The sequence below is a fragment of the Mus caroli genome, unplaced genomic scaffold, assembly GCF_978045245.1.
Source record: "Mus caroli unplaced genomic scaffold, Mus_caroli_1 scaffold_11, whole genome shotgun sequence".
Classification (NCBI taxonomy): Eukaryota; Metazoa; Chordata; class Mammalia; order Rodentia; family Muridae; genus Mus; species Mus caroli.
This window is the reverse complement of record NW_028227266.1, coordinates 23,893,630-23,907,549: the sequence shown is the minus strand read 5'-3', so window position 1 is coordinate 23,907,549 and position 13,920 is coordinate 23,893,630. Positions and strand designations below refer to the sequence as shown.

Here is a 13,920-nt window from a genome sequence, read left to right as displayed (position 1 = left end):
GAGGATTGTTTTCTGAGAGCATGTGAACCACACTGAAGGAATGGGCTCTGGTACAAAGGAAGCTTAACAGCAGGGCTGGGAGGATGCCTGTGGATGGAAGACTTGGGATCTGGTAGAAAGCACCAAATCTACTCTGCTGCCCCCTGCTGGCCCTGATGGATTTCACTTCCCCAGGGTTCCCTCAGCGCGCTGCCTTTGCTCACAGCTCTTCTGCATCTTACTTCTTAACTCTTGAATTTGATGAGATGTCAGGATGACCTGACAGCTGTCTGTGTTCAGCTAGCTCTGTGCATTGGGTTGACTTTGAGCTTCAGGGTCTTCCCCTGTGGGTTCCTGTAAGACAGTGACATCATAGGCTCAGTGTGAAGGAGCCTGAGTTTGCAGCCCTACTCTGCCACTCACCGATTGAGGACCATGAGGGAAGTTTCTGAACCTTCAGAGCCTTAGCTTTGTTTTCTTAACTGGTGAGCATGGCCTGAGATCGCAGATGATAGCTGGGGCTGGCCATCCTGCCTTCGTTGCTCTTAAGCTCACTCATCCGATGCCATTCAAGTGGACAGTGAGCAGGCAAGGGTCCTTGGAATCAAGTTCTGTAGCTGGCTGTGGCTGTGGCAGGGTCATGGCCATCAGCCATCAGTAGCATTTTTCTTGAGCATGTATTTTGCTTATGGAAAACTGTCTGAAATACGGTTAAAATTTTAAAATAAATACACCAAGGGACAGTAGACAGTGAGTCCTTACCAGGAACTGTGATGTGAGCCTTTATTGAGACCATTGTTGCTATTGGTGTACAAAGGCTTTGCCTTTGCACTGGGGGTGCAGTGTAGAGCTCAGGCTCTACAGTCAGGTTCCCATGACCGTAGTTCAGATAAGACTTTCCTTTGGCTGCAAACATCACAATCAGTAAAAATCAGATGTTGAGTTTCTGGCTTTGCCCTGTGTTGAATGGTGGAGTTTCTAAGAATAACAATATAGGCAAGTCTTTTGGCATCACGAGAGCAAATTTTTAATGGGAGGTGGGAAAGAATGTCTACACTAGCTGTTTTTTTTTTTCTGTTGGATTGAAGGTTTGGGTAATCCAGAAATTCTTTGGGACTCCAAGACTATGGTTTGTTTTTCCTTTTCCACTGCCTTCCTAGTGCTGGCCACCATCAACTTACAGTCGAAACAGGAGCTGATGGCACTAAACACTGTTCTCCTATCTATACAGGTAGGTCTGTCCCTGGGGAGGCTGTGATCTTCTAACTTGAGGACAGGGATTCCCTATGCCTGAATTGTGCCAAGAGAGCTGTGTTGGTGGAGAGGACTCTTAGCAATCTCAGTCTCTTGGTTCATCCACAGTGCTTCGCGGATGGGAGGGAAGCAGCTTAGAAACTCTGCTCTAAAGTTTGCTGTGTAGACTAACACCATCCAAGTGTGTTGCGCTCTTTTGGGAAGGGCACCTTTTGAAGCTTTTGGCTTTTATGGACTCTTTAAGCCCCAGAATTTCCTTGACATATTGAGAGGGAAAAACCTCTCCATCGTGTACTGGAGAAGGCATTTGGCCTTACCCTTTAAGGCTTCATTGGCATTGGACATGTTTCTGTTATCCATAAGACAGGGGGCCTGGTTGGTTCCAGGTCAGTAAATGAGAGAGGTTTCTGGGTATATTTCACCTTCAGACTGATGGTTGCACACAGTCCTATGCCAGCTGATGTTTCTGTTTGTGTGGCCCACTAAACAGACAGATGTGATTGAGGCTGAGCTATAGCTTATGTGCAGAACAGATAGCTCATCTCAGCCAGGCTTACCAAAAGGTGTGAATGTCCCCAGGTTGCCTCCACCAATTGTGTATCTGCCATGGTCCTCAGCCTAAAGGGAAACTGATAGAGTCTATTGACACTGGATATATGCCTGTGGGGATACTGGGCCAATAGTGTGGGCTTACTTGTGGTCCACTGAGTAGACTGTTTGCTCTAGCTGTTGGCCTTTCAAAGTACGGACAATATCCTCATGTATACTCAAAGTCATCGGGACAGGTAGTACCCTGTAAGGTGAGTATGTGTGTATATTTTGTCTGCTCCTGCAGTGTAGATGGTGGCCAGAAGGGTGGGAAGGCTCCTAGGAGGAGGGCAGGTCTGGTCTCTGGTTTCCCTCCCCAGAGGGAGGGATCATGCATATAAATATGTGTGTTGAGGTGGAACCCTCTCTTCTCATCTTCTTTCGTCCAGTATTGTCCTAGATCTATTCTCTGTCTCTAGAGGTGTCTGGTCTGTCTTACCTCATGACTGATCATAGGACCTCTGTCCTGTGGTGTTTGGAATCTACTTGGGATGAGAGGCTCATGATATATGGCCTCAGAGTGGCTCAGCAGAGTTGCAGTTGAGCACTGCCAAGGGAAGTACAGATTCTGGGAGCTGCTCGGTCCCCACTTGGTCACTCTACTGTGAGCCTGTGGAGACGCTGCTTGGCTCCTCGGTGTTTCCGTTTGCCTTTAGGGATGTAGGTATAACGAGAACTTTGTCTTGCATGAGGTAATATTTGGAAAGCACCTTACCATACTAGAGATGGAAAGGGTGTCTGCTGCTGATCTCTAGACGACTTGCCATGCCAGTGCTATTAGGCTGGCTGTCACCAGTAGAATGGCACTGCTGAAGTACTTTCTTGTATAGTCTGTGACATCTGCCCTTTCTTAAAGAACTGGTTTTGTCTGAAGGGCTTCATTGAATGGACACTATAGATCCTGGCACTGAACTTTGGGCTATTGATTAGTCCTTAACTATATGCTCAGTGAGGAAGATCACTCATGCGTAATTCCTGTATACCAGAAATTTATAGGCAACCTTTCATCCAGTTTTCCTAGTGAGCATGAGTGCTAGCTACTGCTACTGCTATCCACGGTCAAGGAGATAGACAGGAAATGGATAACGTACCCAGAAGATGCTCAATTTGGTTTTGGTTGTACCACATTCTGCAGGAAGACAAGTTGGTCCTTGCTGGACCTTCACCACCTGCTCCCCACACCACAGAAGCTCTTAAGCAGATAAGCTCACTGATGGCCCTGGAGGTTCTGGGACTTAGTATGTAGACTCTGCTTCTCCCTTTTGGGTGGCTAGATATGTGCATAGTATGGCATACTTTGGGATGTAAAGAAAAACAAAGCTGCCAGCTTGCTAAAAATACCTTGAGGCTATGTTAGCTTTTCCTCAGGGACAGTTGGTACTTTTATGCCATGAACCACTAAGTATGCCCTATCTCTCTGGAACATGTTCTGTTATGTTTTATGGAGTTTCAAATGTCAGGAAAGCCCTGAGAGAGGATATTTAATCAGCTGTCTCTGAGTAAATAAGGAATGCTTCCTGGCTCAGAGCCTAAAATCTTAGCAGATGAGGCTTTTACACAGCCCAGGTGTTTACAGCTTTTGCAAATATGGTGGAGCCAAACACAGTACCAGAATGATCCCTGTATCTTGGAGAAAGCAGATGTCACCTTAGTAGTCTGAAGTAATAATTAAGACTTGTTCAGTATCCTAGGTAAGGTGAGAATCCATAGTGCAGCTGTAGAGCTTGCACCACGAGTAGCTAGCTGCTCTGCTGATCTGAGTTTCTGATTTAGTTTTGTAAACTGTTTGTTGTTTAAGCCAAATTTAAGGAAACCCACCTTGAAGCTTGCTGACTTCCACATACAGAGAAGCAGTAACTTTGGTCTGTCTGTGTCCATGGCATGACTCTCAGATGTACTCATCCAGAATAGGACATTCTTCTTCCCTGGTTGGCAAAGGTTGTCTTGAGCCAGAATGCAACGCAACCTATGTAGAAAAGGGCATCCAAGTCAGGGGATAAGCTCTGATGAAAGCTTGGTTTGAGCAGATACTTAAGTTTTCTTGTGAGTATCTGTCGTATGCACCATCAAAAGCACGTTAAACATCAACTCTGGTAGCCTCTTCCCTGTTATACCAGCAGATGGTGAGGCCACACGTGGTGGGGGAATGATCCATGCTGTGCACCTATCAGCCTCTCAGGCAAGGGGTAGACAGCCATGGAGGACAGAGATACGGGGTTCCGTTTGATCAGCCTGCCTGCCTAATTCTCATTTTGTGGTACCCAGGGAATTCAACCCAAGATGGTGATGGAGTACTGGACAGGGTGGTTTGACTCGTGGGGTGGCTCCCACAATATCTTGGATTCCGCTGGTAAGTGTTTTACTTTGCCTAAACCTAGTATGTATGTGTTCTGCATTCCCTGGCATCGTGTATGGAGTTGTAGCATGCTGAGATCCCAGGATCATTTGTATTCAGATTCAGCTCTTGGTATTTCAGAGACTTGACACTTGAAATAACAATAGGGCTTTCCTCATGGCTTTTTCTGTGTTTTCGGGAGTAGAAAAGTAACACATGCGTATTGTAGATATTTAGGAAATGTAGGAAAGTTTAAAGAAGAAATAAAAGTCCCTGAGTCTAGAACAAGAATGCTGATATATTTAACAGCACAGGCAGCAATTAGTGTATCTCCATCCATGTACATAGAGACAGAGCTAGAAACAGGTTGATCAGATCTTCACACATATACACACCACACACACACACACACACACACACACACACACACTCCCCTATACTATTGAACATAGGTGTGCTTGGTTTGAAGAATAAACCATTTAGTGACCCTGTTCCTTACTGATTGCTTAATTTTGGCTTTGGTTAATTGAATACCACTTAAACAATCATCCTTGAAGTTTGTTGGGATATATTTTCTTATGATAAAGTATAAACTGCTGCATCAATACAGCTTTAATATATGTATTTACCGCTGTCCTTCAGAAAGACTGTAGCAGCATACTGGTAATTGTGAAATGAGAATACTCGTTTCCTGCAGACTCATCAGTACCAAGTATTAAAATAATTTTTTAAAACTTGCCAATTCACAAGGTCAGAATTAAGTTTACATTTATTAGATATATCACTCAAATATATATTAATTGAACCTTATTTTTGTTATCTGATACTCTCTTTGCATTTTGTTGATTTCTTTTGAGTTAAGGGAGGAATTGGGACACAGGCAGAATTGTTGTGCAATGAGGTCCCAGCTTTGCTGCATTTCCTTAGGACAGAATAGCCACTAGGAAACATGCTACCTGGTAAAGTGGAAACAGATTGTCTGTTTCCACTGGCTACCGATTGTCTAGAGAAAGCTGAATGACCAAGTGATCAGTGACCTAGTGGGGTCTGGGAACAAGGGGCCTAGTGAGAGTTTCCTTAGGCTTTGGCTCACTGTACATTTTTCTTCTCCCTGCTCTCTCCTTGAAGAAGTCCTGCAAACAGTGTCTGCCATCATCAAAGACGGCTCCTCCATCAACCTGTACATGTTCCACGGAGGCACAAATTTTGGCTTCATAAATGGAGCCATGCATTTTAATGACTACAAGGCTGATGTTACCAGCTATGGCAAGTATCCTCAGTGATTCTCCATGGTCCTGTCCAGTGTCTATAGGGCTGGCACTTCTGATGGAGAATCCTTTAGAGACGATTACTCTGTCCTTTCATGTCTTTAGCTACATAATATCCCGGGAAGATAGAGACTTTGGCTGACTGTCACCTCTAAATTTCTGGAGTGATAGGTGCCTGTGAATAGCTTGTTCTCATGAGAGAGCTGTTTGGAGGAACAAGGGAGGGGTGGTAAGTCTAGAGTGGGGGATGGAGATAGACTCCCCTCTCTCGGAGGGGCAGTAAGTCTGGAGTGGGGGGATGGAGATAGATAGACTCCCCTCTCTCGGAGGGGAGGTAAGTCTAGAGTGGGGGTGATGGAGAAAGACTCTCCTCTCTCAGACCCTTGGGAAGGTGTGATCTTGGCCCTCTGACAGAGAGTTCTCAGGGAGTAGAAGAGATGTTCCATTATATGTACTTGCAGTCAAAAATAGAGCATCATGCTGTGCTCATGTGTACTTTGGTAGTACTTAGTACCTTAACTTGACTGAATGGGTCATACTAAAGTTGTTTTTCTTCAAAACTGATCTGAGAACTCTGTTTCTCCCTTCCAAGTTCTTCCTCCTCCTCTTCTTTTCCCCCTTTGTACTGTTCTGGGGACAGCAGAACCTGATTGGCCCATGGGTATCTTGCAGACTATGATGCGATACTGACAGAGGCTGGAGACTACACTGCCAAATACACCAAGCTTCGAGAACTCTTTGGAACCGTCTCAGGTACAAACAAGGAACAGATTCAAACATTCACTTGGGCCCATGCTTTTGCTATGAACCCTTGGAGTTTCTGTTGTCTTCCTATCCTACCTCAACTCTAGCTAATCTATACTCAAAATTGACCTAGACTACTATGAATGTGTCTTGGTGGTAGAGGTAGAACTCTTGCCTAGCATGCATAAGGCCCTATGTTCCACATGTCACATTGCCAAAAAAAAAAAAAAAAAAGTAAATAATAAAACCAATATTCTGGACAAAGAAGGGTTGAGAGATTATTGTCATCCTTTGGTGCCTTTTGTATTTGACTCATGCTAAGCCTATTTATGCCATATAGAAGATAAAATAAGTTCTGCCCTTGCCCAGACCCCATGCTCTAGAATAATTTAAGCTCTGAGTAGGGCCTGTGGTTGATCTTAGTGCCAAGCTGAAAGGAATTCATGGGACTGTGAGTATGAGGCTGGAAGAGGTAACGATGATTGAATCTTTAAGGGAGGGCCATGGTTCCTGTTGCAGGTATTCCTCTACCTCCTCCACCTGAGCTTACTGCTAAGATGGTCTATGAGCCAATAAGTCCAGCTCTCTACCTATCACTGTGGGATGCTATCCAGTACATGGATAAGGTAAGTGCTATAGGCTGGGTGTCAGGGATAGCTAGTAAGCAGACAGGACCCAGGAGATATCCCAATGGGGTTCTAGGATGAGCAAAGCCACTCAGTTGCCTTGAGGTCTCTACCAAACCAGAGAACTGAGTGAAGAGAATACATTGGTGCTGGTGTGGAAATTGGGAATGACTAGGGTAGCTTTAACCTGGTGTCTCCCCTCGAGCCTCAGGGGTAGACCTTTCCATGGGTCATGGATATGGTGAGGAGCAGAGGAAGGGATAATCCTTCCTCTGTGGAGAGGAAGAGGTAACCTGCTATAGTTCATTTTGTTGTCATGCTGGCTTCAGGATTCAGTGACATGATGGTGGCTTCAGGATTCTGCTAGATTGCAGGACTCTAGTGAAATCTCCCCTTTCCTTTTGTCCTTATTTATGCCTTTGAGAAGTCATTAGTTTAAGCTAGTAAGAAGGTGGAATAGAGAAGAAGAGGTTAGAGCATCCTTGCATCCTGTCCCTGATATCTAGCTGCTCATGTAAAGACTTAGAATTAGGAGCTTTCTGACTCCTGTGCCTTCTTGTGTCTTCTTGTGTAGCCAGTCACATCTGAGACACCCATCAACATGGAGAACCTGCCAGTAAACAATGGTAATGGGCAGGCCTTTGGGTATGTTCTGTATGAGACCACCATCTTTTCATCTGGTGTCCTCAGTGGCCTCGTGCGTGACAGAGGACAGGTAGGAGCATCTCCTCAGAGCTTGTGGGAATTTATTGTGACTGGGCATGGCAATACACACATTATATTCTGCCTTCAGGATTATCTGTTGGCAGTGTGTAGTTGGCACGATCTTTCCCCCATAACCATGGTGTTCATTTTCCTCCATGCCTGCTAAGTACCTTCATAAGTACTGCCAGCAATATTTGTTTTCTTGTTTAGCAGAGCGCTTCTCCCTCCTGTTGATCATGATTTTCATCTGCTCACTTTGGCAGGTCTTTTTGAATAGAGTATCCATAGGATTCCTGGACTATAAAACAACAAAGATCACTATCCCCTTGACCCAGGTTTGTTATCCTAGGGATGTGGGTGATGGCTAGGAAACTTGGTTGGAGTCAAAGGAGGAAAATTTGGAAGCCAGGAGACTCTTTAATTAAAAACTGGAAAGGGAAGGGCACAGGTAGCTTTGGGGGCTCTCACCTTCATTCTCAGAGCTTAGAGAATGATTGAGAACACAGATTCTCAGGTGTAGCTGACTTATCAAGTGGTGATAACTGGCCACTGTGTTCCTGGCAGGGTTACACCATACTGAGGATCTTGGTGGAGAATCGTGGGCGAGTCAACTATGGAAATAACATTGACAGCCAGCGCAAAGGTGGGTCCTAGTACAGACTAGGAGAAAAGCCGTCGCCACTCTTCAGTCTTGTCTGTCTGCTCGACATCGAGTACATTAGCAGGCCACTGGCCCCTCCCCGCCCCCCAGGGAGGTGGTTCATGGAGGCCTTTTGCAGGGAGGTGGATCTTGGGGACCCACTGCAAGAGAGGCAATTCATGGAGGCTGATTGAGGGGAGATGGTGCCTGGTCTATCTACATATAAGTCCTGGCTAATGGGGCAGGGAGGTTTGTCCACTTTCCCTTTAGTGCTTTAGAACTGTGTGGTGCTTGTGCAAGGAACTTCCATAAGCCCTGATATGCCCTCTTCATCGTTCTTTCTGCTGAAATTTACTTAGGTGGGAGTGGGCCTCTCTGCTTTCAGTGTTGTGACTAAGGAGCAAGGAAGGGGGATATCTTGGAGTCCGTGGAAGAGTATAGGATCCCTGCCTTCTTGGGTCTCGACACTGAATTTCTGTTCTTCATCTCCCTCAAGAAAACCGAGGGGCTGCTGCTGGGCTCAGGAGGAAGGCAGACATGCAATGAGCAAACTGTATCATGTTGCTACCTGTGCACCATCCAGATGTCTTTAAACCTATCTTTAGTCTTAAGTTGAATGGCGAGTTCCTTGCTGAGTGACATGGTCTTTTGATCTGAGACCCTTATAATACCATAAAGTTAGGCTCTCTGTTATCACTTAGCCAAATACAGCTTTCCCTGAAAAGAGGCCAGAAACCACATGTCACACACTGATGTCTCAGCTCTGTCACTGTCCTTGGATGTACTGTTCTTCATGACAAATTCTATGGCTTGACAAATGGTGGTCTTGTCTATTGTTATGATTTTGACATCATCCAGGAGGCTTTAGGTCACGTTCAGAGGACGTTTGGCTGCACATGCTTTAGGAAAGATCCTTGCTCCACCTTTCCCGGCACATCCACACATGCCCTGGCTGCCACTGTGTCACCTGTCTCCTAATTTGGGGTTTTCTCATCTTTCTTTACCCACTCTTCCTAGGTTTAATTGGAAATCTCTATCTAAATAATAAAGCTCTGAAAAACTTCAAAATCTACAGCCTGGATATGACAAAGCAGTTCCTTCAGAGGTAGGTCCTGTGAATCTGGTGTATGAGGTCATAGCTAATATATAGCAAGAGCCAGGAATACCCTGGCTTCCCAGAGGCCACAGTGACCTACCTAAGGTGAGGGGTAGGAACACATTGGAACCCATGTTTACAAACTGGGAAGTGCCCATCCTGCCATCTTGCTGCCATCCTATGACCTGGTTGGGAGTGGGTGGTCTTTGGATCTTGCTGAGGGAAGGAACATGTCTTAGGAATTAGATGCGGGTCTGGAAGCAGATGTGAGATGGTCCTTCCCTCTTTTTTTCTCCTTCCATCCTGTCCTTAGGTTCGACATGGATAACTGGAGTGTCATACCCAAAGAACTGACCTTTCCTGCTTTCTTCCTGGGTGCCTTGTCAGTTGGCATTTACCCTTCTGACACATTTCTGAAGTTGGAGGTTTGTAGGACTCTTTTCCTCGCTTGTTCTCTCATTTTCTTAGGGCCCTGAGCCAAGCTGACTTTGATAGAGTTTTTTGTAACACTGGGACCAGAAACCTCCCTATCTTTCTATGTCGCCCCATCTGATAGGGATCCTGGGCCAGAGTGGGCTCAAAGCTGATGCACCTTGTGCTACTCCTCAGTGTGTGGGTTCCTGTGGACAGTCTAAGGTTGATTACCCTGCCTAGGAGGCACAGCAGTGGGGTGCCTTGACCTTATGGATGTCTAATGTTGGTTCACTTTGGTCTCTCAGGAACATGGTCTGTCTCTCACTTTGGGGCTCCCGTGGTAAAGCGAGACCTTCCCTGTTTTATTTGAAGGGCTGGGTGAAGGGGGTTGTATTCGTCAATGGTCACAACCTTGGACGCTACTGGAATGTAGGACCTCAGGAGACTCTCTACCTCCCAGGTGTCTGGCTGGACAAAGGAATCAACAAGGTGGGAATACTTGTAGACTCCCTCCTTTTTCCTGGAAACTCTCTTCCCATCTCTGCTCCCCATGCTATCAAGTTGTTTCTCTGTCCCTAAAATGCTTGACCAGGAAGTAGGAGAGGGTGAGTATTTCAGCTACTCTATTCTTCCCCTTTCCTTAGTGGCATTCACCCCTACTACCTCCTTCCAACTCCATTCCACCCCCACCCTTCCAATCCTGCTATTCTCTACTCTCCCATCTGCCTACAGGGTAGATCTCACAGTCCAGCCCTTGTTTCTCACAGGTTATCATTTTCGAAGAGACAATGTCAGGCTCCATGGTCCAGTCTACTGATATCCCCCACCTGGGCAGGAACCAGTACATTAACTGAACAGAAGGCCCAGCAGCCCCTGATGTGGTTGGCAGCTTCCTTCCTCTCCTGCAGGAGAATTCGTAACTAGCAACCTCAGGGAATGAAGGGCAATAGTCAACCTAGACTATAAAAATCCTAAGCCTGAGAGGACTGAAGAGAAGATGGGATAGCACTATCTGGGATACACTCACAGTGAGATGTCTTCTCTTCTGGTTTTGTGGATGGGCACGTTCTGTTCCTCTGATCTTTCAGGGGAAGCTGTAGGGCCATCTCTGAGGGTGGAGTATGTAGTTATATCACCTTCGAAGAAGGTGCTGGGCCTGGGTGGGTACTGCCCTCTTCTGGAAGTGAAAGCCTCACTGACCAGCTTGCTGGTTCTAGGTAGGCTTTTTGAACATTCCCAGCAGGGTATAGCAACATCTTAGACAGTCTCTTTGTGCTCCTGAACTTGTGGATTTGTCATTGTTTGTAGAGCAAAGAGAAAAGGGGATCTAGCATGAGTCAACTTTATTTGTTGACTTTGCACCTGACTTTGTTCTGGGAATCTGGAAGAAATAACTCTTTTCCTTTTCACACTGTCTCTTCTTACATGAATCAGTTGGTAAACAGAGCCTAAGAGAAAAAGGTGTGTTCAGTACTTATCTCCCATATTAAGAGGTTGGCATTTCAGCAGAAACCACCTCACACCCATGCTCTCAGGAAGAGAATGGCAGAAGACCCAGCTAGGTAGTACTGGGTAGCTGCACCCCACTGCAGTTGGATCTGGGGTTAACTACGGCCCACAGGTCTAGCACTGTCTTGTTTCTAGCTCAGTGATTCTTTGAATACTCTCCTTCCCCTTCCTGACCAAACCGCAGGGCAGAGGAAAGGCAGCAGGGAGGAGGAAAGGCCACAATGCCTTAGTCCAGACTGAAGGTTCTTGTTCAAGGGATCAAGTGCAATGGTTTGGCTTGGGCTTGTCATTCTAAATTGCAATACATTTGAAGCAAACCTTCTTTGTGGATGTCTCAAGCTTGTCTGTGCCACTCTCAGCCATGGGAGGTGACCCTTAAGGATCTAGATACTGATGGTGCCCAGCTGGCAAATGGCACAAACCTCTGGCTTCTTACCACTTTTCCTGGTTTCAATTCTTCTTGACGTGTCATTGCATTCAGAGCAGTCCAATCTCATGCTGGTAGTTAAGAATAAGAACTTTCTAGAAAGCTAAACCAGAGCATATCATTGAGCTATAGGAGATAGTTTTTCTTCATAAATTACAGCTGACATGTACTGCTCCAAGTAATAGTGCCCACACAGAAGCCCAGTGAAGATGGGCTAGGCAAGAACAGGCAAACGGAGAGGCTTACAGACCGACAGGGTGGCTCCCTGAGTAAGGCCAACACTACTGTAGTCAGGACTACTACAGCCACTCAGCTAAGTGCCCAGCTAACTTACTTGTGAGTGGTCATAGGGGCACAACCCATGTCCCACTGGGTCTGAGAAATTGAGGTTGTGTCTGTCTGTCTGTCTGTCTTTTTCTCTCTGTCTCTAAGATGGGGTCATATTATAATAATCCAGTCTGGCCTTGATCTTTTGGTTCTCTTGCCTTAGCTTCCCAACTTCTGAGATTACAGGCTTGTAGCATCATGCCCAACTCAAAGGAACCTTTTTTTAAAAAGCCTCTTATTTGTCTTAAAATTTTAAAATAAAATTACTTGATAATTATCTGGTTTTGTGTCTGGGGAAGTGAGGTGTATGAGAGCCATGATGTGATGTGTGACTGTTCAGAGGGCAGGCTGTGGGAGTTGGCTCTCCTTGTGTCCCAGGGAACAAAGTCAAATTGTCAGGGTTGGTGGAGAGTGCCTTTACCCACTGAGCCATCCTACTCACCCTCAAAGGAAGCCTTTCAAAGTGAAACTTGTAGCTGATGCCTACAGAACAAGGCCTGCCAAGCCCCCAAGTTTCCCCACTCTTGCCAGTTTCTTCTGAGATGCCCGGAAGATGAAGCATCCTGTTAAGATGCAGAGGAGTCCAGGGCTACTTGAGCAGAGCCAGAGCCAGAGAGCAGTGTCATATTGTCACTTTGTCTTGCATTACATAAGAGCGGGTTTCTGCAAAGCTGAATTAAACAGGGCTGTGCTGAGAAGTGTGATAGGCAGTCGGAATATAAAGGAATCTTACACAGCATCCTTCTGTAAAGGAGTGAAGAAGCCGGGGAGTCGGTTTCATGCATACACCATTAGGTATGTATCCAGATAAGGTCTTTCTGTAGCAACATTTTTTTTCTCTACCTCTCTAGCATGTGCAGCCGACCTTAGCTCTCCAGAATTGACTAGTTCTTGCAGAGCCTGTGAACCACATACCTGATCTCAGCCCCTCCAGAGTTCCTCTCACCAACATCCAATTACTCTGAGACTCTGCTCACTCACTCTCCCTTCCTTTTATCTACTCACTGTGTGGGACCACTCCTGTAGGATCTTGACACCAGCACCCTCCAGTATCTGTTCCCAATCCCCGAGGCAGGCACACAGACAGCTGTCCCTCACTATCTATGGCATATGTGTATGACAAGGTCAGAAACACAGCATCACTCTCCCTTATGTGACCTCTCCTGCACACAGTCCAGGGTAAACAAAGGGAAATTCCATTGTGTGTCCCAGGTGATTTGGCTCTTGTCTCTTCATTCCACACACAACCCCCTTCTTAAGCTGGGAGTATAGATGCTCCTCTCTGCCCTCCTCCAACCCACCATCATCTTGTAGGTGGTATATTGCAGGGGCTGCCTCCCCAGCCCCCTAACTTGGACCACTTGTCCTCAGCACTGTAAACAAAGTGGCTCTTCTTGAAGGTCAGTCAGTTCCATCAGTGGATTCTGGTTTCACTTAGTGTAGAAACCAAAAGCTTTACCCTAGTTTTGGAGGCCATATGGTCCCAGGCTTTCTTACTCCCATGTCACCCCACTCCCACCCCTCCCTGGCCTGATCAGTTGCAGTCACATTGCTTTTTTTCCCCTGAACTATATGTATGGGGGTAACTCTGCAGTTGGGGACACTTTACTTTTATCTGGATTGTCTGCCTCAGCTGCACATTGGCATGTTGCTGTTTGGTTCCCATTCCCGTATGAAGAAGCACTTTCTCTCTATGCTTCATGGAACTCCAGGCCCCCCCACTGCTCCCTCCTACCTTTCCCAGCAGCTCTACTGTTCCCCCGACAGTAGCTCTGCTGTTCTTCCAACAGCAGCTCACATCTGAGATGCTGCGTCGTTATCATGGTCTCCTGTATTTGGTGGGTAAGCCCCATGAAGACCTCTACGTGCTGGGTCCCTGAAGAATGCCTATTCATAGCAGGCATCTGGTAAATATTTGTTGGACAGCTCAATTAATAAACAAGACTAAAATAAGACAGGGGCTGAAGAGGATTACAACTGTTAAAAACCATATTTGACTTTTAATTTT

At 46.1% G+C, this 13,920-nt stretch overlaps 1 protein-coding gene across 5 annotated transcripts in view; it reads left to right on the top strand.

Annotated features, from left to right (window-relative positions):
* The window catches only part of Glb1l2 (galactosidase beta 1 like 2), a 42,823-nt gene extending 30,634 nt beyond the window's left edge, over window positions 1–12,189 (top strand). For 2 of the 5 annotated variants that reach the window (XM_021172140.2, XM_085844496.1), the window contains 12 exons: window positions 1,140–1,210; window positions 4,087–4,171; window positions 5,285–5,422; window positions 6,097–6,177; window positions 6,688–6,794; window positions 7,369–7,509; window positions 7,763–7,834; window positions 8,064–8,142; window positions 9,157–9,244; window positions 9,549–9,660; window positions 10,022–10,138; window positions 10,417–12,189. In XM_021172140.2, the coding sequence (XP_021027799.1) occupies window positions 1,140–1,210; window positions 4,087–4,171; window positions 5,285–5,422; window positions 6,097–6,177; window positions 6,688–6,794; window positions 7,369–7,509; window positions 7,763–7,834; window positions 8,064–8,142; window positions 9,157–9,244; window positions 9,549–9,660; window positions 10,022–10,138; window positions 10,417–10,503 (1,178 nt within the window). In that variant the 3' untranslated portion in view covers window positions 10,504–12,189. Of the gene's footprint in view, window positions 1–1,067; window positions 1,211–4,086; window positions 4,172–5,284; window positions 5,423–6,096; window positions 6,178–6,687; window positions 6,795–7,368; window positions 7,510–7,762; window positions 7,835–8,063; window positions 8,143–9,156; window positions 9,245–9,548; window positions 9,661–9,954; window positions 10,139–10,416 lie in introns of those variants that run through there. The other 3 variants (XM_029481926.2, XM_085844495.1, XM_085844497.1) reach the window with 2 other exon arrangements.
* Window positions 12,190–13,920: the final 1,731 nt, after the last annotated feature.